Raw genomic sequence first — 25,647 nt, 5'->3', positions numbered from 1 at the left:
CACACACACAAGTTGACAAAATATTCCTATCTATAAAGAAAAATGGCAGTGCTTGTGTAACCAAAATACTGTAATTGACAAAAGACTGAGAGTTGCATACCCTGTTGACTTTACGACTGCGCTATTAGTTTACCATTTTTCTGAATGACACGATAATAGATTTAATGCGCTCTATGATTTTGACCAAGAGAGACAGACAGACAGAGAGAGAGGGAGAGAGAGAGAGGGAGAGAAGGAGGGGGCAGGTGCATGGAACGACTGGAGCGCTTCCGATTCCAGCTGATAGAGTACCCGCTTTCGATTTTAACGGCTGGAACGAAAGACTACTCCGTGAGAAAAATTCCTATGGAGATTGTACACAACGATACCAAAGCTCAACTCGTCCGACGGCCGAGGTGCAATAAAGGTGTAATGTAGAAGCCGTCCCAGCACCCAAATGTCACATATAACTTTGCTGTAGTCTTACAACGTAAGTACTGGTGCCGATGTACGTAGCAATGTTTTCAAGTAATGAACATAGAGAGATACTGAGTAAGTGAGTTGTTTGTTTAGGGCAAGTGAATGGCGCATGCAGATTTGCTAGTCCCATACGTGGCGTTTGTTGCTGTCCATGTCCATGGAAGTAACGCCAACGGTGAAAAAGCTTTGCTGCCTGCCCCTGCTTATGCTTATTGACTATGAATAGTAAAATTTGCGTGCTAGGCCTTACTTGTATATGACTGCATTTCAGCTTCATGTCTCATAGAATACCGGGGGCCCGTTCCATAAAACTTGTCATCAGTGATAAGTTGTCATACTCGTAGTCATGTCATATAGATGTCTACCGTAAATTTATGTGACAAGCTACTGACATCTAACGTTACCATCCTTGCATATGATTGGCTGAGAGAGAAAATTTGTCATAGGCCCTACACAGATATAAATAGGTAGATTGATCAAGCCCATTCACAACCCATGCATAGCTTTTATAGCCAGTTGCGCGCACATTACATCATTATACATGCCGCCATTTTGTTAGTCTTCTGTTACGTCACGGCTTGCGATGAACAGGGGGAGGTAAAAAAGAAGGGAAAAAAAGTCAGCATATGTACAGTAGGCCTGTATGCTGTAACTCTGCAAACCCTGTTCTGCGCACGCAAGCTGTGACGTAACAAAAGACTAACCAAAATGGCAGAGATCGCGTACGCTGGCTATGCTTTCAGACCCCACTTGATCATTCTACCTATAGTTCTGTGAGGCCCTACTCATAGAAATGTGGCAGTTTATATTGTAGTTGTCACTGATAACAAGTTTTATGAAATGGGCCCCAGGTAATCTTGTTTTATAGAGAAAGTTTCATCAGGTTTAGCTTATCAGTATTTTGCCTCGTCTTCTTTATTGCAGTTATGACTGCTACTAGAATTGTCTATTTGAGATAATTTAATCTAATTTACCCTGCGGAGTAAATGTGAATTTGAGTAAATAATGTAAATGTGAATTTGTTGTTGTATGTGAATTTGTTGTACTTCTTTGACAGGAATGCATCGACTTCTGAATTGAATCTGTTAACTGTAGTCGCTTCCACAGCTGACTTTGGTAGCATATTCCAGTGAGATACTACCCTGTGAGTGAAGTTATCTTCCTGATGTTCAGACGTGCATGTTGTTTCTGGATCTTGAAGTTGTGGCCACGAAGATAAACTTTCTCGTGTTTTGTTTTGAAAAGCTTGGAACAGTTGATGTCGGTTAAGTTATTCATGATTTTGAAGACTTGAATCACCATTGGATCGTTAAATTTAAAAAAAAGATGCCTAGAATTTTGTATTCATGATTAACAAAACATTTGCCCCCTGCCTTTGTGAAGCTGTGAATGTCAGTAAAATAGAATCTAACTGTCAGTGTTGGAGCTACTGTAGTTGAATGTCACAATAATCGATGCCAACACTTCAAACAAAGAAAACTGAGGTAAGACTCTAGTCTAAGAGTGGCATATGAGTTGACCCTCTTTCTTATGCCCGGCGAATATTCCCCCCCCCCCCCCCCCTTCAGAACGCTTACCATGGCACACATGCTGGGCAGCAAGTACTGTGTGGAGAGTCTTCACAGTGATGTGATGGATCTTCAGTCTGCTGTGGCTGACACTCTCTCTAGGGTAGGGCCTGTCAGGTATCCCTCTTGGAAATTTCCAGACAAGGTGAGAAGAACAGAAGAGAGAAGGTTTAATAATACTAGTGTTTTGAAGAACAGAATACAGTGCACTCTCTTTATAAAGAACTGGGTTATAATGAAATCAATTACAATGAAGTAAAAATTCAGGTCCTACAATTATTGTCTAGATATATATCTTTATATATTTTCTTGTTTGGCTATAACAAAATTTGATATGTATGATGAAAGAAAGAATAGGAGTCATGCATAGAAGTAATCTCTTGACTATCTGTCAGATTTGCTGTTTTTTAAATGATTGATATGGTACTACATGCTTTTCAATATTCTGTGATATCCATGGTAGTCTAGCCAATATCAAATGAAGGGCACTTTTTGGTGTCTCATTTACTCAAACTGCAGATAAAGCAGAAAGTGAAAACAAGCAGATGCAATAAAATAGGCTTCAAGTTGGGTGTTTCTGCCATTACTTATACTGCATTTGTATACATCATACATGTAGCCATGTGTGGACATAATTGTAAACTACATGTGTAGGCCTATTACTTGGCTAGTTAGGGTAGCATGATGATGGAAACATGGCCAAGATAAGTTTCATTGCAATGATAGAGCTGACAGGTCTCCCTGATTTTTCATGGGACTCCTTAAAAAGTTTTTAATGAAAGACTAGGAAAGACTCCTTAATATGATTTTATTTATAATATTAATCTATCAAATGATAGTTTCGCATATTGAGATGTGATGTACACTTTTATCTCCGTTACTGCTCCTTGGAACATCCATGATTTCAATTTGTGCATGTTGGCAGCCCTGCAAATGGCACAAACCAGCAAATGTTTATTTCATAGCATCTTGTATACAATACAATCACAATCTTTTTAGATAACATGCTGTGTGTCACAAATGTCAACACTAATGATGATTATTCAATTGCATTCCAATCTCAATCCTTGTTCTCTGGTCCACTGTCACAGGTGTCCAGTGAAGTGGACATTGAGGAGTTGCTGCAGGATCATGCATTCTGTGAGGATGAAGAGGACAATCAGGTCTCCCATATCATCCTCTTCGAGCTGGTCATTGACAGGTCAGTTTCACGGTGACAATTTGAGAAGGAGCTCCCCCACATTTGAAAACATTGGTGATACCAACTACAATGTTCCTAGATGTTTTACAGTAGAAGTAGAGCTGTTGACAATATATGTTTGCTATCACAGACAATTTACTCTGTGCAGGCACAGGTTTCATAGATTCAAATTGTTGTTTGAGCACATGCTTTGAAGAATTGATTGTTATATTATGGGAAAAAAATGCATATCTTTCAATCCACTAAATTGCAGAATCTTCAAGGATAATTCTATTCCCTTCTTAATCTCAGTGTAATGATTGTAGCTGATACCATGCAGCTTAGGGGCAATGATATTCCTGTCATTGAAGCATCCAATGGAATTCAACTGAGTTCTTTTATACCCACAGAGATTTATATTTTCTTGTATTCATACCAATGAACTTAATTATGGTACGTCATGACTTCAGAAACGTGATGTTTTAAGTCTGTCCATCTCATTCACCCCCCCCCCCCCCCCCAGGATGGTTCTGCTGTTGCAAAGTTTCACTCGGTTTGTGGAACAGTTGATCCAGGGCACAGTGGGGCGACCACCAACAGCAACCTCCATGGGTTCACAGATGTCTATTGGTCTTGTAGTCAAGAAGTTCTGGAACAAAATTGTGCAGCTGAACAACATCACACATAAGCTTCATACTGAGGTATGCATATCTAGGAGGGAATAAAGAATGTGTCCTGGTGAAGAATGGTGGTCTTGAAGAAAGCTTCACTAACTTCTCGACGTAACAGAGTCTGTAAGCTGTAAAATACTGCATAAGTGAAAATGAAATCAACATGTATTTGTAGTAGTTGCAACATGGTCTGCATTACTTGTTACAAAAGTAAGGTACAACTTACGGTACTGCCTGGAGATGCAGTAATGTGTGATGTGCATGTGTTGTAGGGAGTGAATATTATCTTTCTTTTTGTCATATGTCGGTCTTCTTTATTCTGTTTCATAAAGTGACATAACATTTTTCTTTCCAGAGCAAATCAAAAGGGAGCACCATCAACAAGCTTGAAGTCATCAATGCCGAGTTACAGGACCAAGTCCGCAGGACGATGCAATCAGCTAACCTGTCTAACCACCTCCTTGGCAGTCATGTGGGTTTTTTACCAGATGGGGACTCTGATGAACCAGGGTCACTATCCCCCGAGACATCAACCCTCTCCAAATCACAGGCTGCAGTCCTCACTCCACAGCCAGCGATATCCATAGACACTAGGACAGTATCTTCACAGACGCATGAGACAGCGTTTGTACCATGTGAGGCCTGTGACAGAGTGCAACTGTGTCTGAAGGAAGTGGGTGATACCATCTCAGAGGTGTGTCGCTCACAAGGCATGCCATCATTTGTTGCTAGGCACCGCAAGATGCTGCCAGGAGATGTGATGTCTGCTGCGGACATTGCAAGGTGGGCTCTAGAGCAGGGCAAGGATCTAGATAAGATCAAAGACTACCTCACCAACCTGATGATGCAGATAGACCCACTGAAGGCTGAGCTGGAGGAAGCCAGGAATAGATGCCAGGAGCTGACAGAGAATGTGGCAAGCAGAGAAAGGGATCTCAAAAGTGCCAGGATGTCGCATGGATCAGAGATCAAACAGTTTGAGGCGAAGCTGAAGGAGATAGAGCGACAGCACGCCGAGTCCATCATGGTGGTCAAACGAAGTTATGAGGAGACGAGAAGTGGGAAGAAGAAGGCTGATGATGAACTTGTGAAACTCAAGAGAGAGCTACAGAGACAATACGCAGCACTCAAGGAATTAGGTAAAGCTGTACAGCTATTGAGCAGTTTAATGTGATTTAAGTACAATCACAGCATTTGATCATATGTCACATCTTCTTTTAAGGGATCTGCTTCTTAGAATCAGCATCAATGTCATATAGTGTAGAGGGTTGTTCTGTACTAACAATCTTCAATTGTATGTGAAATTTTCTTAAAATCCTATGTTGTTAGTGTTGCTTCACTTTGACATTGTTAAGTAAATATTTTTCAATGAAATTCCGATGTTTGATATTTGATTATAAAGAAAACAGAATGTTAGAGATCTTTGTTTTTTACATGACAACATATCAAGGAAGAAATCAGATGGTGTATCTGAAAATACATTTTTATCATGGCAATTGTGTGCTTATGTAATATTTGCCTTGTGCAATGTAGTAATTTGCTAAATGTATTCAACATTTTATGGACAACTTTCTGTCAAGGGATGTCTACCAGAAAGCCTGTCCAGGGCCTATCTAAGGCTTGCCAAACAAAGCAGCACCTAGTGCATGCAAACTGGGTTCCAAATATTGAAATGTAGGTCTTAGTGACGCAGGAATTAATGTGTTAAGCATTTCACAGGGACAAATGGATAAGTTTAACACATTAGTAAACTGGCCTGTTACATTACTGTTGACCCAGAGGGTGTGAAAAAAGAGCTGAGTCAGACACTGGACACGAGTGTGGTCAACCAAGCGGCCATCACCCGGCTAGAGAGTCAGGTCGGTCAGCTCAGCCTGCAGCTGACCGAGACCCGTGAGCAGCTGACCGAGTCCAGCCGACAGCTGGGCAAGGAGCAGGCCAAGAATCGAAGCATTGACAAACATGGAGAGGTGAGTTTGAACAGGATGTCACACTGATGCTTTCTCACAAATCATTTCATATCAATCAGTAAGTTGGAGTAGATGGCATGTTATTACTTCTCTATCTCCCCGGGTGGAATTGTGTTTATTGTCCTTTGTATTCATAACAATCCATCGTGAGAATTTCTTCTTGTCCTTTGATTTGGTAATTGCAACAGGCACAAAACAGCTGAAATGTTAACATCATAAGTATTTAAGCAGTCTTGTAAGGACTTATATTTTTCTCCAACAGTCATTGAATGAGTGTAGAATTCACAGTAGTGTGCAGCACATTTCTGACAACACAATTTCCTTCAATTGTGATGATGTGGCTGAATTTTAATAACATTTCTTGAGATGCCCATGACTTGTTTTAATCCCCCATGACCAAAGTCCAAATTTCATCGGGTGGAACATCACATCATTACTAATGTTATTACAGTCTATTTGACCATCATAAATTTTACTGTTGGAGGAAGATATTGAGAGCTATAATTACCATTGACACGTTTGTCCTTTGACATTATTAACGTGTGGTATAAACTGGAAGCAAACGGTGTGTTCATCGAGTCAAAAGATGTTACGCTGTTGTCATCCTCCTGCTTACCTCCACCTCTCAGGCCCTCCAGAGCAAGCATGATGCCCTGGTGCAGCGGGTCGATGAGCTGGACCAAGAATGCCAGGACCTGAGAGATGCTGTGGCTGATGCTGAAGATGGCAAGGAGGAGGTGGTAGAGCAACTCAAGGCAACTCAGGAGGAGTTGCAGGGGTTGCAGGAAGAGCTGCAGACACAGACGGTATGATGGCGTGGGTGTGAAGAGCGATATTAGGTTAATGGTTGAGGGGGTGGTACGGCATTTACTCCTGCGACTATTGCTCCGGTCATGTTTTCTCCAAGGACTTAGGGTTAGGGTTGTGATAGGGTGTTAGGTTTAATTTGATGTGAGGATTAGGGTTAGGGTTAGGGTTATGTTTGTAGGTAGAATATATGTTTGGGTTAGCATGCACATATTTCATGGGAGCGATTGTTGTAAGAGCAAATGTCATGGAACCGGTTAAGGCAGTTGTGATAATGATAGTGATGGCGGTGGGTGTTGTTAAAGTGCTAGATTTAGTATTGCTGGGTTGAGGTGGTGGTGATTGTGGTAGTGGTCTTAAAAGTGGTGGTTGAGGTAGTGGATATGATGCCATGATTTAAAGATAAAATACTGTACTGGTTTGAGACTAATGTTGAGAGAGTGATATTGATTGTTGTTGTACTGTGAACAGTTGTCATAATTGCGGTGGTTGTGGTAGTAATGGTTGTACCAGATAGCTTGAATTTAGGGAATGGGTTGATGTTAAAGCAGCTGTTTCAAACTTAGAAAAAAAAATGGATGGTGAAAGTAATGATAATGATAGTGTGATATGCTTCTCTGAAACTACTTGAATTCTTTAGTCCCCATATGCAATGTGTGGTTATGCTACTTTTCCCCTAGAATTTAGTCACATCCATCAAAGAAGAGAAGGAGTTTCTGGAGAGTTCAGTTGGAGATCTTCAGACCATGATTCTAGCTCTAGAAGAACAGGTGAATGAGTCAAAGGAACGTGAGCGGCTACTAGTTATCTATCCAGACTCCAACCCTGGTTTGGTTCCTGCAACGAAGAGAGCAGACGGTGAGTGAACCACAAACCAGTCTGGAACAGTGAACTTTCTTTTTACACTCAACTTAGAAACACCCAATCACATGTCTTCATTTTGATTCACATCAGTTTAAGACAAAAATATCTTACATTGTAGGGTTAGCCTTCCTGTAGCACACATGTGTTTGGTAATCAGGAATACCAACATGAACAACCTTGTTACTAGCAGTAACTTGATTGCATTCAATATCAGTGGCCTGTTCAGGCCAGAACTAGGATTCTTATGGGAGGGTTCAGAATTAGAAAAAGTGGACCTTTTAGTTTGTTTATTTTTCACATTAAAGAAAAATAATAAAATCTGTGCGCCTCTGGGTTTAATCAGCTGACAAGCCCAAAAAAAAAAAAAAAAAAAAAAAAAGGCGCCTGAGAGATTTTCTGGTACCACTACAATCTCCTCACAAAGATGGTTTCTTGGTTCTTTAACAAAAATTAAAAGGGGTGCACTCTTCTTCTTTATTTTTTCTTTAATTTTATTTTTTTCTATTTTATTTATTCATTTTTTTTTTTTTTTTGCTGCTGCTGCTGCTGGCAACCCCCTGATGCCTTCTAGACCGAGAGAGTTTGGTAGAAAACCAAGAGGAAAAGGAAGAGGGAGAGATAGAATTATAAAAAATAAACAATTCTAACACATATTTAAGTAAGAGAGAGAGAGAGAGAGAGAGAGAGAGAGACCAGAGAGAGAAAGAAAGAAAAAAAAAAAGATGCCAACATGTACGCTTCAAGTGCTTCTATGGATTCTGCTAATCGGACCCTCAGTGAAAGGGCATTTCAGTTAGATGTGGCTGCTGAAATGAAAGCCTTTTCTCCAGGAGTTTAGATCATTCTTTGGACTGTTAATTGTTTACTTTATGGAAGCTTCTTCCAGGAATGTAGATAATTATCCTCAAACAAGGTTTTACAAATATTGTGGATCTGAAGAATGTACTTCTTTCCACTCATGGAGCAGAATTCTAAGCTCTATTCTGTTGATAGTCTTATCTCTGGGTAGGTAAGGGTTAAGAATTCATGTTTCCTGTTTGTGGATCCTACCTCTCACAGGAGACAGCGCCAGTGACCTGGGTCAGCAGGTTCAGGTCAATAACCTCCGCATCCAGATCCTGGAGGAGCAAAACGGTCTCCTGCGTAAGAATATTGACAAGCTTCTGGATGGCCCACCACAGGGACCAGCCCAAGAGGTGAGGGGAACCACCGGCTTGGTAGAATGATGTAGCAGGTCCATGACGTCACAGGGGGTGTTTCATAAAGCTGTTCTTAAAGTTATGAACGACTTAAGAACGACTGTTGATCAGTTTTTATGTGCTGTGCTTATCAGAATTTCAATAATCAGGGAGGTGAGTCACCTTCCTACAACAATTCTGCACAAGAACTGAATACCAGTCATTCTTAAGTTGTTTGTAACTTTTAGAACAGCTGTATGAACCATCCCCCTGGTTGCAGGTTTTGTAAATTGACTATATTGAGCTGCATTAAATGCAGTTAACTTATGTATGAACTGCCAAGTTTAGACCTTTGTATGTTCCGGTATCAATCTGAAGTGTAAAGAATGTTTCTCTGCTGATATTAATTTACCCTCATTCTGTGTGATAGAGAAACAATAATTCCAATCAAGATAGGATGGGTTGTGACAGAACATTACATATATACATACTGTCAGAGGTAAACGGCACGGAAGGTTTTTTTTTTTCCCTTTTCTCCTACCCTCTTGTTTACGGTGGGCTACTGTCTAGGTAGAAAGAATTTTTAGGCCAACAGCTGGCGAGATCAAGGTTGCAAGCTGCACCCTTCTCGCAGCGCGGTAAGAAATGCTTGGCTGGGTTTCCCGCGAATTTTGGTATGATTCATTTGGTTATAAATAAAGGCCGCACCCTGGTATTTGAATAAAGAGAATGTAAGTGACAGTGAGTAGTTAAATTACAGGTTAATTATTATTGTATTGGTATGGGAGTGAAAGGTTAGAATTAAGGGAATCGCACTGATTGGCGAGTGATAATGTATGCAAGGTTAAGAGCGAGAGAGGGAGCGTGAGAGAAGATAAATAGCTGTGAAGGAGGAATAAGAGAGGAGAAGCTAATCCGACGCGAGAGTGGAAAGACCGTTTGTGCCCATTGGGAAGGGTCCAGGCTCGTCGAAATACGAGGGAATTCAGGATAAGACTCCGCTGAGATCCGAGCTAAAAGGCTGTGAGGGAGAAAGTGAGAGAGAAATTGAACCTGTGATACTCCGAGGCTAAAGTATTCCTGCTGCTGAGCGGAATTGGCAGACGCGGTACTGGACGACAACTCCGAGGGCAGACGGCAACTCTCCGCGCGGTGCAGGGCAGAAATTACTCCGCATCCTTATATTGCTACGAGCTGAGGCAGCCGCATTGCTACGAGCTGAGACAGCCGCAGTGCTACGAGGTGAGACAGCCGCACCACTACGAGCTGAGGCAGCCGCAGTGCTACGAGCTGAGACAGCCGCACTACTACGAGCTGAGTCCGGGACCAGCCGCTGCTCGGTGACACAGTCACGGTCGTCAGCAGAGACGCTGTCATCACTGGCCGGGCCAGACTGGTCGACGTCGGCACCGACGCTGCACCCTAGCGATCTACAAGACGCACGAGGGCGCCCTCCAGCGACGTCATAGGACACAGAACTCGGCAAGATAACGCCCGACAGTTGGTAGTTACAGGAGCTCCGTAGGCAGTAGTACAAGTGTAGTGTAATTGTAACAGGGAGTTTGATGAAGTTGATTTAATCTAATGAATTTAGGGGAATATTTGACTTAAGTATATAAGCAGATAATTCATTTATGTTGCGTTGCGTTATGATGAGATCTGTCAGAAAACATAGAACCCACAGAGGAATTAAAATTTTGTTTATTGCATTTTGAATCCAAAACAAAAATCTTCACGCTGTGTTATTTACGTGGTCTATACTAGAGTAAAGTAGCGCAGTAAGTTCCCCCTGACACATACACATGTAGGAATCTGATTCCTCCTCTTTGTCGGAGATTTCTATATTCCACAGGATACTTGACCAGTTGTACAGTGAAAGTACTTTACCATAATCACAGTCATTGCAAAGCTACTTGTAAAGGGGGGGGGGGGGAATAACATGCATTCAAACTGAATCAAATTTTGGAACTTGAAATTGTATTTACTCACTTGGATTTTTTTTTTCTGCACCAGCTATGGTCTATTTATTTAGGAATTGTATACAGTTTCCAAAGATTACTTTGCTTCTGCCTAGAGTATGTATCTTTTCTTCATAAATTCCAAATACAGTGGACTCTCGTTATAACGAAGTCCATGGGACCAGCAGTTTTCTTTCGTTATATTGAAATTTTGTTGTAACCAAACCAATAAACAATAAAAACACATAGAGTGGATAATGTTACGGCCTGAATTTTTACTTTGTTGTAACCGGAATTTTGTTATAACCATGTTTGTTTTAACAGGAGTGCACTGTATTGCAAACACAATTTGTTTTATTAGAATCTTGTTATATTATGCTAGAAAAACCACTGTGTTACCTGACCTGCATCCCAGATACAAACTTCCCTGATTATATGTCTTCTGCATGTACGTTATTCATTCTTTGTGTGCACCTGTCCATAGTGTTTAGGATACACATCATATAGGTGCACAGACAGCAGAACTTTCTAGTATTAGCTGTTCCTCAATTAACACCTTTAGAATTTGATCACTGGTAAAACATGAAATGATGATTACATTGTCATACTTTACATCATGGAATCTATTTCTGTGTTATAATGCTTCATAGCTTGTGCCATGTTTGGATAGTTATGAAATGGTATACGTTCAGTCATTTTCAGACAGAATAAGTAATATATATGATATACGTTTTTTTTTTTTTTTTTTTTTTTTTTCATGACAGCCTTTGCCCAATATCCTTTGTTTATAGAAGTCATAAAAATCTTATCTTCTGTCTCATTTTTCCTTTGTAAAATATCAACACACCATACCCCACCCCTACCCTAAATGACTTTTCAGATGTCTGGTCCAGCAATCCCTCTCTGGCAGAAGGATTCACTGCAGCATGCAAGGCAAGCAACCAGCAGTAACAACAACAGCAATGTGGACAAGAGGTCACATAGGTCACCAAGGTCACTGAGGTCACCAAGAGGTCAAACAGAACCTGTCCATTCCAATGGTCACTACAACATGCAGTGAGTGGCTAACTCATGTTTTTGGTGGCTGTCTCTTGTCTTTGATGGAAAGTCAGTTGGACCGTGGACCTACTACACATGGACATTTATCATTTCATTAATTAATGCATGCCTCTGTCTGTGTCAAGAGTGTCATAAAAACATTTCAAACAGTTTCTTCCCTGCTTTGATCTTATGATCTCCCACACTGGCAAGCCAGAGCAAAACACAGTGCAGCTTTGAAAACTCTATAAACGAATTGTGCAGAAGATAATAAATGTCTTAAATCAAAGAAAATACATGTGCAATTGTGGCATGTATCAGTATATCACTGTTCAGATATCTTCATTATCAAAATTCAGGTACTTTTGAAGAGAAAGCTGTTCAAATACTTTTGCGCCTGAAAAGGCGCACCAGTCAGTTAAGACCAGAATTAGGGAAACAGTTCCTTTTACAATGACGATGCATGATTATGCAATTATGGTATCAGTAGATGTTTTCTAGTGCAAGAGTACAGAGAACAGTGGTGAGATGGAATACAGTGCCGACCGCGGGAAACGTCACGAAAACCCCTAGGGCAAATGCGGGAAGCCCTTTCGTCCGGGCGTACTAGGTAATACGCGGGCGTTTGGACGCGTACAGACGAGGGAAGTCGCCCGCACTTTCACGCTCGTCTAAACACCCGCATTTGCCCGAGCGCTCCAGCGCGGAATTAATGATATGAAAATCAAACTCTCCCGTCAACCATCGGCTACATGAAGGAAATTAGCTGAAATCGATCCGCGAAAATCTTTTGAAAAGTATCAGTAATTTGCCGGATGTTTGCTTTTACGTTCGAAAGTAAAATAATAACCATAACATTCAGCTCCCGAATATGCTAAAGCAAATGTCCAATGATCCCTTTGACGTTTGGAAATGAATAACAATAATACTCCGTACGATGATTAAATAAATGTCGGATGTTTGCTTTTACTTTCGGAAGTAAATAGCAATAATATTCATCTCCGGAAGATGCTAAAATAAATGTCGGATCTTTGCTTTGACGTTCGGAAATGAATAACAATAATATTCAACTCTGTACGATGATAAAAATAAATGCCGGATGTTTGCTTTTACGTTCAAAAGTAAATAACAATAACATTCAGCTCCGGAAGATGCTAAAATAAATGTCGAATGATCCCTTTGATGTTCGGAAATTAATAACACTAATATTCAACTCCGTATGATGATTAAACAGATGTCGGGTGTTTGCTTTTACTTTCGAAAGTAAATAGCAATAACATTTGGCTCCGGAAGATGCCCAGAAAATGGCAGATGATTGCTTTTTACGTTTGGAGGTGAATAGCAGTAACAGTCTGCTCCATATAATAAAATAAATGTCGGATATTTGCTATTACATTTCGAAATGACGAACAGTAACATTCAGCTGCGTTTGATGGTAAAGTAAATGTCTGATGTCTGCCTTGACGTTCATAATGAAAAACAGTAACATTCGGCTCCGTACGATGCTAAAATGATTGTCGGATGTTTGCTTTTAAATTTGGAAATGAATAACGGTAATGTTCTGCTCCGAACGATGCTAAGATAAATAACAGATTGTTGCTTTTACATTTGGAAATGATTAACGGTATCAATCGGCTCAGTTAGATGCTAAAATAAATAGCGGATGTTTGCTTTCACGTTTGGAAATGAAAAAGGATAACATTCAGCTCCGTAAGATGCTAAAATGAATGTCGGTTGTTTGCTTTAACATTTGAAAATGATTAACTGTAACATTCGGCTCCGTAAGGTGTCAAAATACTAGTAAATGTTGGATGATTGCTTTTGCGATCAGAAATGAATAACGGTAACTTTAGCCTCTTTACAATGCTAAAACAAATGTCGGATAAATCAGATAATTTTGCTTAACATTCGACGTCGTGCGATACCAAGTTGATTACATAAACCTTCGACACTTCGTTGCTGCTCAATTTTATTTGATCTCGACATTATGGACGCTATACCTATTTGATTTAATTGTCCTTATTCTATCAACCTTCGACATCAGCCGCTACTTTATAGTTTTCTCGATCACTAACGTCGGACGGTATGACCTAATCAACTTTGGACATTGGTCGCTATTTAATAATTTCATCAACCTTACACATCGGTAGCTATTATTCCGATGTTCGTTATTCCGAAGGCTCTCTAGTCCGAAGATTCGTTATTCAGAAGGTATATTGTTCCGTTAATTTCATTTTCGGATTCATGAATCTTCAGAATAACGAACCTTCGGAATAACGCCACAAACGTTCGAATTAACGAACCTGTAGGTTTAGGGAATTTGTGTGTTTCGAATTTAACGACCCTTCGGAATTACGAACCTTCGGAATATTACGAACAGCACCCATCCGATTATCAACCTTCGACATCGATCGCTGCTTACTGATTTTATCAACCTTCGACGTCGACCGTAAATAACGTATTTGATTGACACTTTCGACGTCGATCGCTGCACATTAGATTGGCAAACCGTCGAAGTGTCGATCGCTGCCTCTTTATTTACTGGTTCCCCAATTTCTGACTTAGTTACTGATTTAATCTACCTTCAACATCGGTCGGTCATTATATTGTAAGTGGCCACTTATTGTCTCGAGCTTGATATTTCCCAATGGCGTCCACGTCTAAACACACACACACATAAAAAGAAAGAAAAAGATCTGAGTCTTAAAGGTCTAACGAGGCGTGAAAGTCCTTGTGTGATGCTTTTAATTGTGTCATTCACAATAGTGTCACGGTCCCTAAGATGGATGAAAGAGGCGCAGATCTTAAGAAGCCACTTGAGTTGAAGTTTAACTCCGTCTGTCTATTCTTAAAGTACACGATTTGTAGGGAAAAAAGAAAAAGACAAAGAGAGGGAGAAAACAAAGAAAACGTAGGAGAGAGAGAAGGGTATGGCGAAACCACCAGAGTGGCATTATGTAATCAACAAAGCTGCGTTTAACTTCACTCGAGTCCCCGAGAAGTGGTACTACACGTGCATGCATAATGTTTATCTTGGATACATGTACTGTAGGTACCCTTCTCTCCTTTCATGATAAATTGTTTATACGTATCACATAACTATGTCAATGCATGTTTACGTCGCAGTTTGTCCAATCGGGGTTTTCCCTCTTTAAGGAGTGCTTGCTTTCCAAGAAAAAAAAAAAAGAAGGATGAAATCAATGATTATGAGCAAAACTGAATGCATTTAAGCAGCGGAATCGCGCTACATCAATAGCACTCCAAAATCTTCACTCAAAATTCACTCCAAATTCACTCTAAATTGACTCCGTTTTAAATGTATCCACCCCTTCAAGTGTGAATGTTTTCATTTTTTTTTAGAGAGAGAGAGAGAGAGAGAGAGAGAGAGAGTAGGCCTACTGTGCATTGGAATACGAATCTCTGCTGTGCAGCGACATTATGATCGCTATAAAAACGATCAGTTCGATGAGCAAAGCACGTGCTTGCCCTGCCAGCAGTGAGTGCGCCATGTGGTTCCAACATACTCATCTTGTGTGCCCAGCGTGTTTTTATCACAGAACTCTTGTGTGTAGAGTTCTGTCGTTTTTACGTTATGGTCAATTCATGACGTGTGAGTGCTTCGACTTGACGCCTGTGAGATTGACAGGTGCCGTTTACGAGAATAAAAACTGTCAGTAGTGACTATCAATCCCAAAATCAGTTTCTATATAATAATCAGACTAATTACTTAAATGTAGAGTTACATGTAGTTACATGTATTTCGAATGACAATGCGCACATCCCCTTTATCATCACACTTTTGATACGGCGGACAGAAGGCCGTTAAATTTCATTGCTCTCAATGATTCGATACAGTCATAGCTTTTAAAAGGTCCAATTAAACAAATTGGATATGAAATCACGGTTACAGCTCGTTATTCCGAAGGTTCGTTAGTAAGGTTCTTTAGTCCGAAGGTTTGTTAATCCGAAAATGAAATAAGGTTCGTTATTCCGAAGGTTCGTTAATCCGAAAATGAAACAAAGCTCGACTTACTTCGAAGGTTCGTTACGGACCCTATATCATTTCGGATCCTATATCATTTCGGATCAACGAACCTTCGAGATAACGAACCCTATTTCATTTTCGGATTAACGAACCTTCGGAATGACGAACCCTATGTCATTTTTGGATTAACGAACCTTCGAAATAACGCCGCAAATGTTCGAATTAACGAACCTTTTTTCGTTTTCGTATTAACGAACCTCTATGGTTTAGGGAATTTATGTGTTTCGGATAAACGAACCTTCGGAATAACGAACCTTCGGAATAACGAACAGCACCCGAAATCACGTCTTTATCTTGTTAAGATATAAGACAAAAAAAGGGTCCCTCAGTTCACGAACTTGCGATGTTTCTTTATTGCGTGTGTTTCTAGCTTGTGTTTGGCACTCACGGAATGAATGCGCGTGCAGTATATGGTAGGCTACATACTCGTGCTCTTGTTGTTGCTGAACATTTCCCCTTCACAGTGATTGTGTGGCATGATCGTTGAGTATGTTCAGATGGTGTTAGTGCGTTGATTAAAATGTTACCACAATAGATGCACGTGTGCTATAACAACGATCTGAGGTCTTTGCTCCGCGCTGCTTTCTTGTTTACAAACATTGAATCTTGGTGAACTTAATTCACTATCGTCCCCATGCTGACATGCAAAAGAAGAAAACGCTTTTGTTCTTGTTTATGTGTACCATGCAGTGAACAGAAGGTAGACCTGTAAACTGTGCCGCTAGGCCCTAGCTGTAGTTAGCACTTTGACGGATTGTCACTGCTCGTCTACTATTCGAAGCGAAATGAAAATCAAACTAGAGATCTCGTGCTATGCTGTATACTTTCTCGTACTGTGTACTATGCAATTTGTGGTAGTACTTGTCAACGCTGTGTTTTTGGCTCAAACTTTTCTCTCTCAAACTTGGTTACGCAGGGGCGGATCCAGGGAGGACCGCAACCGGCGCCCGCCCTCCCCCTTTATTTTTATTTTTTTTTTTGTTGAAACAAAAGAAATGTAAAAAAAAAAAAAAAAAAAAAATGGGGGAGGGGTGCGTGCGCCCCCCTTTAATTTTGTAAACGCGCCCCCACTTTACGGAATTCCTGGATCCGCCCCTGTTACGGGATAATACCTATCAGAATCTGTGCACGTGAAAAGCATTCAAACTTTCCCATGTTTTTGCTCTTGCATTAAAGGCGTATTAATTCACCACGTTATACATGAAACAAAACCCCCATAGTTCTGAAATGTGAGTTATAGGGATAGAAACAACTGCTGGAAAAAAAATTGAATCCGTATGATCGAAAATACAGTACACTATGTGAACGGTTACAGTTCGCTATTCCGAAGGTCCGTTAATCCGAAAATATGAGGTTTGTAACTTGTTATTCCAAAGGTTCATTTATCAAAAAATGAAATAAGGTTCGTTATGCCGAAGGTTCGTTAATCCGAAAATGAAACAAAGGTCCTAATTCCGAAGGTTCTTTACAATCTATAAGAGAAATACTGATATCTCCTTATATTCTAGGCTTTATTACAAAAAATTATGTAGGATGCTTTGCACAACGGACCTATTATGCATCACATGTGATATCTAAAACATCTTTTAAATCACTGCTCCCAAAGGTAAACATATTACCTTTGTGTATCTACTCGTTTGTGTGTATGTGTGTGCGTGTGTGTGTGTGTGGGGGGGGGGGGAATAGTTTCCTCCTTCTTCTTCTTTTTTGTTAGAGTTTATCTTAGTTGATCTTGATACAGTGTACCTCTTTCGGTGCGCCCTTTCTCTTGTTATGTCACTTCATCTGTTTCTACATTTTGAAGCAAAGTAATTTGTTCAAGCATTGTGTATGTCCTCGTAACCGTAATGTGTCATTTTGCTGCGATGAGTTGGTTCTATAATATAGTAGGCCCTATTATTGCTGTGAGATGTAATTTTTGTAATAACGTGTTGAGAATAACAGATTTTTGTTTCTGAACGAAAGGAAAAATGACGGAATTGTTTTGATAACCAATGTGGATGACGTGTTGAGAATTCTGATTCCTGTTTCTGAACGAAAGGAAAATGACGGAATTATTATTTTGATAACCAATGTGGATGACTACCTTCTATAAGTGATTTTGGTGTGAAAAGAGAGTTTGCTCAAAGAAACGCTTCTCATGAATGGTCAACGAAACAAAATACATCATACAATGCAACGTGACTCGCGTGCATTTAGCAAACGAAATGTCTAGACCTTTAAGTTCAAGTAAAATGCATAAACACAGAATAAGAAAGCAGACAAACTAACAAATATGGAATTAATGACCGCAGACGTAACGTAGGAAAACCTGACACCTATGCTTGAAGAAATTCCCACAAAAGCAGAGCGCAAGATAAAAGAATACATGTGCGTAGTCCATACAGGTCGTGATGCGCTCGGTCGAAATGCGTATGTCGCAGTAAACGAAATTTTAGGCATGTCTACACATGTATATATAAATACTTGAATTCTACATACATTGTATAGTTTTATCTTTACAATAATACATAAAACAACCCCTTTCCGCATCCCTAGAAGTCATAAAAGAAGAAGAAAAAAAAAAAGAAAATCGCCCTTAAAGTTCAGGTTATGTTCAAGCTCACAACCCGTCCCCCCCCCCCCCCCCCATGATGCAACAGTCCTGCTTTATAGCGACGGCGTTAACGCTTCATCGCACACACATAAATGGCGACAGCTTGGGTGTGTGAGAAAATTCATTCTTAAATGGATGCACCCCCATGGCACTCAGGATTATCACTGACCCTCCTATGCCTTTTGTCTATCCACCCTCCTGCTTTAATCCCCCTCCCTTCAACTGTTGGCCTCCTTGCCCATGACCTCCCATCCTCTCCTTTTGTTTTCTTTGTTCCGTGTCTCTAGCCTGTCCCTGACTGTTCGTGTTGTGTGAGCTTCTTTATAATGTGATTGCTTTCCCTGCCTGATTATCATTTTGCCTCTGACGAAGATTCTTTTGGAATCAAGAGCTCAGGCCCCTTTAGAGTATAGACTCCATTTTACTCCTTTGGCACGCCACTGATATTCGATAAGCAGTTTTCAGCATTTTTGTGTTTGTTTGTTTTTGTTTTTGTTTTGTTTTGTTTTGTTTTGTTTTTGCTACAGATAATTAGCCAATCACAAGACAGATATAATTCGATTCTAACCAATACCAAAATACGGTTGCCTGAATGTAAACTTTGGTGTGTTTGTGTTGTGTGTCGGCTGCAGTGTAGTTTGAAACAACAGAAACAGAAAAAAGAAAGAGGCACGCAATGCGTGCTATATACGAAAAGCCTCATTTACCGAGAAAGTTGATCGCTTCCATTCTCCTCCCATGTTGTTGTCAATGGAAGCTAAAGAGAATGCTTTTAGCAAGTATACCAGTACCTAAAGAGGACCTGAGGAACCCGTTGTTTTGAATGCTGTGCTCGGTACGACTTCAAAACGCAGTCGAAGTTATCAGAATGCCATTATAATAGAACTGATAGCTCTATAGAAAACTTGTTTAGGTCAGTAAAGGTTGCCGTAATGCAATCTTTGTGGAATTGACTCACTACATCTGAGCATTTTGAAAAACGTGTAGAGTACTTTCGTTTTGCATATAAATGTTAAGAAATAGTTTGAACTATGAAAATAAAAAAGTATGGTTACTTCAACGATGTTGAATAGTTCGATTAGCCGTGATGCTTAAAGTGAATTCATGAATTCATCTGACTAATCCTTACCGATTGATGATCACCAACAGTTAAGCTGAACTGCTTTGGAGTGATAAGACAGGTAAACGATGAAAACTTGGTACATGTTGTATGCTATTATAATTATTATAAAATCCTGTAGCCAGAACTGATTTTACGATCATCTTTAACCTTTCAGAAAGTTCCAGTTTTCAACTTAAATAGTAGCGATAGCTTGTAAGAGTAAATTAGCATCCCTCTGACTATTTTTGGTCAATATGCATACTCTTAACCCTATTCTAACTGGGGGGGGGGGTCAAATTGACCCCCCCCCCCACGTTTCGCGTCACGATTCTGCAACGAGCAAAGATTTTGCCGCGTCGTTTCACAACTTTTTTCATTGAAGTCTTCCGCATATTTTGAGACCAAATTTGCGACGTCTGAGTACACCGTTCTGAAGTTACGTAATGTTATGCAAATGCATGTCAACCGGAAAACAGCTCAAATTCATGATATCGTGTGCAAATTGAATGTAAATTGTGTTTTTGGGGTGAAATTGATATAAATTATAGTATTTCATCTTTGAACCATTGAAATTAATCAATTCTATATAGTGTAGATAAGCCTGAAAAAGTGCCTGCAACAAATTTTGAAAAACAACAGAAAACACAAGGTCGAAAAAACAATAAAATACATAAGAAATTAACAAAACAATAAAAAACAAAAGAAATTGGTTTTGACTGTGCTTTATTTTTAAATGAAAATTGGTTTATATGTCTTGAGGAATTTTGACACAAAAATTTAGCAATACTTCAGTCTTTTTTATGGAGTTATATGTGAAAATATGATTTCATGCACAACTTTGCATCAATTTATTAAAAATAGAAAGGCAATATTTTTCTATTGTATGACCATGTAATCTTGTAGTTGACATCCAGCTCTATCTTCAGGAAAAATTTCGCAGCGATCGCGCGATCGGTGGCCGAGATCTGAAGGGGGGGGGGGGGGTCACCCCAGTAAAAACTCCTCCCAGTTAGAATAGGGTTAAGCCAGCTGGACAGAGCGATCAATGGGCGCGATTATCACCACGCGTGGTTAACCTAAACAATGCTCGGCCGGCCTGTTCGGTTTCAGTGTTGTTTTTTGTTTCTATTTCCCCCTTTTAAAAACGAAGGTTCCTTAGTCCAGCCATTGTTTTCGCTTCCTGCTCAAGACATTGAACAGTTCAGCAAAGCTGAAGTTTAGATCACTAAACGGCGACATCGATAATAGGACTTAGATCACAGCCGAAAGTGCGCTCCTTCATTACTGTAGAATGAGAAAGAACACCCTGTCTGTGTTCAAAGTTGGGTTACGGACGATGAAAAAAAAAAGGTTTTAATCATGAATTGTCGGATGACGTCGGCAGATTGATGATATAAATATTAGCGTATCATGGGAAAGATTAAGTAATGATGAGCCCAATGATATCGCAGGGCTCCAAACTAATTTTTATTTTTGACCACCAAAATCATTGATTTCTATTTTTTTTTTGGTGGCCAAAAAAATCAAGAAAAACATAGGAAAAACTAAATCGGTCCTACTAAAAACAATTATTAAGCATTACTGACGTGACAGGTACCCATGTCTAAAATAAATGAATACAAAAGTAGATCATCTTATCACCATTATTCTGAATTCTAAGATTTAGCAAATAGGCTTATAGATAATTATAAAAGTTGATGCCTATATAGGTGGTCATAGCTTACTTTTGGGATGAGAAAGTGGGAGCATTTCCAGATTGTTTGTTTTAGCATTGTAAAGAGCCGAAAGTTACCGCTATTCATTTCTGATTGTAAAAGCAATCATCCAACATTTACTATAGTATGTTAGAACCTTACGGAGCCGAATATTACCGTTAATCATTTTCAAATACACTGTATAAAAGCAAACAACCGACATTCATTTTAGCATCTTATGGAGCTGAATGTTACCCTTATTGATTTCCGAATGTGAAGCAAACATCCTCTATTTATTTAAGCATCATACTGAGCCTATGTATACCATTAATCATTTTCAAATGTGAAAGCAATAATCTGTTATTTATGTTAGCATTGTACCAGAGCTGCCAACCGTTCCGAAAAATTCGTATACGAAAAATCGAAGGGAATACGACAATATGAAAACGTCCTTAGAAAGTACGAATTCACAGTGGGGAAAAATAATGGGTAAAAATATCGCAAACGCACGTCGCATGTGCCATGTTATCTGTATTCAGCTGGGATATCGATGCATTGCGTACGCACCGTATGTGGAAAGCGCTGAATAGAAAAATGTGCGCACACGCATATCGCTGCTTGCGTACTGTGTACACCGAACAGAACTTCGCGCGCGTGAATCCCTGTCGCCTACGGACCCTGGATGTTTACATGGATCGCCGTGGTATCCCAATGTGTGGCCGGCCGGCTGGGGAGTGTCTACACACTGTAGCCAGCTGCCACTACAGTACCGTATGAGGCGGGGTGAAAGCGTCCCGTTGTGCAATGTCTGCTTCTTTTTCTCTTCTTTTCATCCTCTTGTCCCTTGCCTCCCAAGTACGAAATGATTTTTAGAGTGTTGTGTGTTTTTTTTTTTTATAACGCTATTGCATCATTTTCTGCGAGGAAGTTGTAGAGGTGAGTTTCTGTTCGTGTATTGATGACTGATGTGCACTGCCCTCTGCAGTATATGTGCAGGTGAAAAGCGTTCGAACTTTCTTTCCAGAGTATCGTGGAAACTCGATTATTTCTAGGCCTATTAAAGGAGATTTCATATAACAGAATACTTATAACAAACTATTTTCCCGTCAAAATGAATCAATTTCCTTTGTTTTGTATCGTTTATTGACTTGATCCCATAGGATCTCGTCGCAATACCGAGTTTTATGTGTGTGTTTATTTTCGCGTAGCTTTCGGTGCTGCAAAACTTTTGCTAGGGCCTAAGCTTACTACTAAACTTCGTTTTATTTCCGTCGTTTCTCACACCTCGTTTAGTACGATTTCTTACATTTTATATCACTTTATCTGTTCCCTTTATACTTTGAAGTATTTAAACGTTATTGTCTTAGTGTCTCGCACTGTTATTTTCGTAACGGCGATTTCTCCGCTTCGCTGCAATCGAAGTGACGGAGTTTGATCCCAGCTGCTTCGATGTGCTATTTGTTGTCTTTTCTAAATGTTTGTGTTGTTGGGAAGTGTTGATACTTTGTATTTGTTTCCTAACCTCGAGGTTAGGGCCTGCCGTCTGAACGTAACTATGAGTTTCCTAGGTATTTATCTCGAGGGATTATGCGTGTTTCTTAATGTTGATCATAGGAAAAGGCTAAAATGATCTTGAGTGATGTCTGATAGTGATGATAACTATGCTGGTGACTGGTGTAAAAAGACGGCTTCCTGTGAATGCTTAGCGTACGTGACGTTTGTTTTATTTCCCTTTCCCTCTAGTCTTCTTTCCCCCTTACTCTTCTTTCCCCTCTCAAGAATGATTAAAAAAAAAAGAAATTACGTACACCTCACAACAAAACGAACCATGTGCTATAGCAACTTTCGTAAAGTTAAATCTAAATGTTCAATATCAGCAAAGAATAAGGCGAAAACACGAATGACAATAAATAAAAGCGAAGAGATTGTGTATGCAGTCTCTTCGGCTCGAAGAAACTTGACACCCCACCCCTCTCCCTTGTGGAAATTTCCACAAAAGCAGGTGCCACACCCAGGTGCGTGCCAGACGAAAGAATGCGCGCATTGGAATAAACAGCGTGTAAGTATCCTGGAAATATCGATCGAAGAACCAGCTCATTAGTTGAATTAAAGGAATAATTCCAAAGATATCATGATTCTATGTCTATAGCCTTTCTTTTGGCGCATAGTAGGGAACATCGAAGAGTCGATTATAGTGTACTTGATCGAATATCTAATGTTCCCTGAACAATAACAAAAGGATTGATTATTAGTCAATTAAAAATGCAATCACAGAAATACATGAAAGGTCTCGTATGCCCAGACAAATTCACTACGAGAAGGTCCAATGAGATGCAGTCATCACCTGGTTAGACAGCAAAATACAACGTGTAAGGACAATTAATTTCAGTTCACGCGCATCAAAACTGCTTATTACTTTTCAAAGTTTTGGCTATCAACATTCGTTCGTGGGTGTATTTTGTTTGTTTGTTTGTTTTGTGTGTTTTTCCCTCGTGAAAGACGTAATGATTTCTTCATATCGAACGTAAATTGCATGTTTACCGTAAACAAGCCATTCAGCTCAGCTCAGCTATGGCGCATTCGATCCATCGAACTTGCAGTAACCTCTTATAGGTAGGAGCACATGGCGCATTCATTTAAACTTGAAAATGAAGCCACGTGTTTGCACCACATCGGCGCTTCCACACACAGCGCGGCATTTTGCGATCATCGTCATAGCAGACTTTCCGATTCCAGTCAGGGGAAAAGGAATTGGAATACTTCGAAGAATACTGATGTTTAAAATCCAATAAAATGAAAAAAGCCTGAAAACAACGCATGATTATGTTTTGATAGTACATAATTGGAAACACAGAACAGAGTTTTGCATCCGCTCACACAGAAGCTCTCTTGAGAAGATCAAGCATTCCCCGTCACCTGCTAGAAAATGGAAGCTTCCATAATCAGCCCAGAAAGATTTTGGAGGTACAAACTTGCACTTGTACTCATTGCGAGAAAGCAATCAATCAACGCTGAACATTGCGTAGTTTAGAATCTTTATCGTGCTGGTGACCAGCTGGATGCTTCGGCATGTGTCATAACGTTATGTTTAGAGCCTGTAGGCCTCATAGCAAAAAGAGGGAGATTGAAAAAAAAATACGAATTCTGGTGGAAAACACGAATTTTGGAGCTGCTGAGTACTAATTTGTGCTTCGAAAGGTTGGCAGCTCTGTCGTACACGGAGCAGAATTTAACAGTTAGTCATTTCCAAATATAAAAGCAAACATCCGACATCTATTTTATCATCGTACGGAGCCGAATGTCACTGTTGTCCACTTGCGAAAGTGAAATGAGTCATCTGACAATTATTTCATCATATCGTATGGGGCCGAATTTTGAACGTCAAGGCAGACATCAGACAGTTTTTTTTGTGTGTGTGTTTTGTTTTGTTTTGTTTTTGTTTTGTTTTTTACCATCAAACGCAGCCGAATGTTACTATTCATTTCGAAATGTAATACACATGTAGCAAATATCCGACATTTATTTTAGCATAGTACGGAGCAGAATGTAACTGCTATTCACTTCCAAACGTAAAAGCAATCATGTGACATTAATCATTTTGGCATCTTCCGGAGCCGAATGTTATTGCTATTTATTTGCGAAAGTACATAGCAATATAAATTATAAGCAAGCATCCGACATTTGTTTAAACATCGTACGGAGTTGAATATTATCATTCATTTCCGAAAGTCGAAGGGAGCTGATTGTTATTGTTATATTTCGAACGTAAAACCGAATATCAGACATTTATTTTATCATCGTATATACGGAGTTATTTTGGTTATTCATTTCCGAACGTCACAACAAACATGCGTTATTTATTTTAGCATCTTCCGGAGCTGAATGTTATTGCTATTTACTCTTGAACATAAAAGCAAACATCAGACATTTATGTTATCATATACACGGAGTTGAATATTATTGTGTTCATTTCCGAACCATCGAACGCAGCTGAATGTATACTGTTATTCATTTCGAAATTTAAAAGCGAACATCCGCCAGTTATTTTAGCATCGTATGGAGCAGAACATTACTGCTATTCACTTCCGAACGCAAAATCGTATACTCAGTATACGGAGTTGAATATTTTTGTTATTAATTTCCGAACGTCACAGCAAACATTCGACATTTATTTTAGCATCTTCCGGAGCTGAATGTTATTGCCATTTACTCTTGAACATAAAGGCAAACATCAGACATTTATGTTATCATCGTATACACGGAGTTGAATATTATTGTGTTCATTTCCGAACCATCGAACGCAGGTGAATGTTACTGTTATTCATTTCGAAATTTAAAAGCGAACATCCGACAGTTATTTTAGCATCGTATGGAGCAGAATATTACTGCTATTCACTTCCGAACGTAAAAGCAATCATCTGACATCTATTTTGTCATCTTCCGGAGCCGAATGCTATTGCTATTTACTTTCGAAAGTACAGGCAATCATCCGTCATTCATTTTATTATCGTAAGAAG

General features: G+C 39.7%; 1 protein-coding gene across 1 annotated transcript in view; it reads left to right on the top strand.

Moving 5' to 3' along the window:
• The first annotated feature begins 368 nt into the window (after positions 1-368).
• The window catches only part of LOC140228060 (coiled-coil domain-containing protein 157-like), a 30,601-nt gene continuing 5,322 nt past the window's right edge, over positions 369-25,647 (top strand). The window contains exons 1-10 of the mRNA XM_072308466.1: positions 369-469; positions 2,028-2,172; positions 3,119-3,228; positions 3,731-3,908; positions 4,234-5,017; positions 5,658-5,848; positions 6,478-6,654; positions 7,336-7,513; positions 8,579-8,715; positions 11,536-11,711. Coding sequence (XP_072164567.1) covers positions 2,038-2,172; positions 3,119-3,228; positions 3,731-3,908; positions 4,234-5,017; positions 5,658-5,848; positions 6,478-6,654; positions 7,336-7,513; positions 8,579-8,715; positions 11,536-11,711 — 2,066 coding nt within the window. The 5' untranslated portion in view covers positions 369-469; positions 2,028-2,037. The remainder of the gene's footprint in view (positions 470-2,027; positions 2,173-3,118; positions 3,229-3,730; positions 3,909-4,233; positions 5,018-5,657; positions 5,849-6,477; positions 6,655-7,335; positions 7,514-8,578; positions 8,716-11,535; positions 11,712-25,647) is intronic.

This window comes from Diadema setosum, chromosome 4, assembly GCF_964275005.1.
Source record: "Diadema setosum chromosome 4, eeDiaSeto1, whole genome shotgun sequence".
NCBI classification, from domain to species: domain Eukaryota; kingdom Metazoa; phylum Echinodermata; class Echinoidea; order Diadematoida; family Diadematidae; genus Diadema; species Diadema setosum.
Note: the sequence above shows the minus strand (reverse complement) of the source record. Positions and strands in the feature narration are given on the sequence as shown.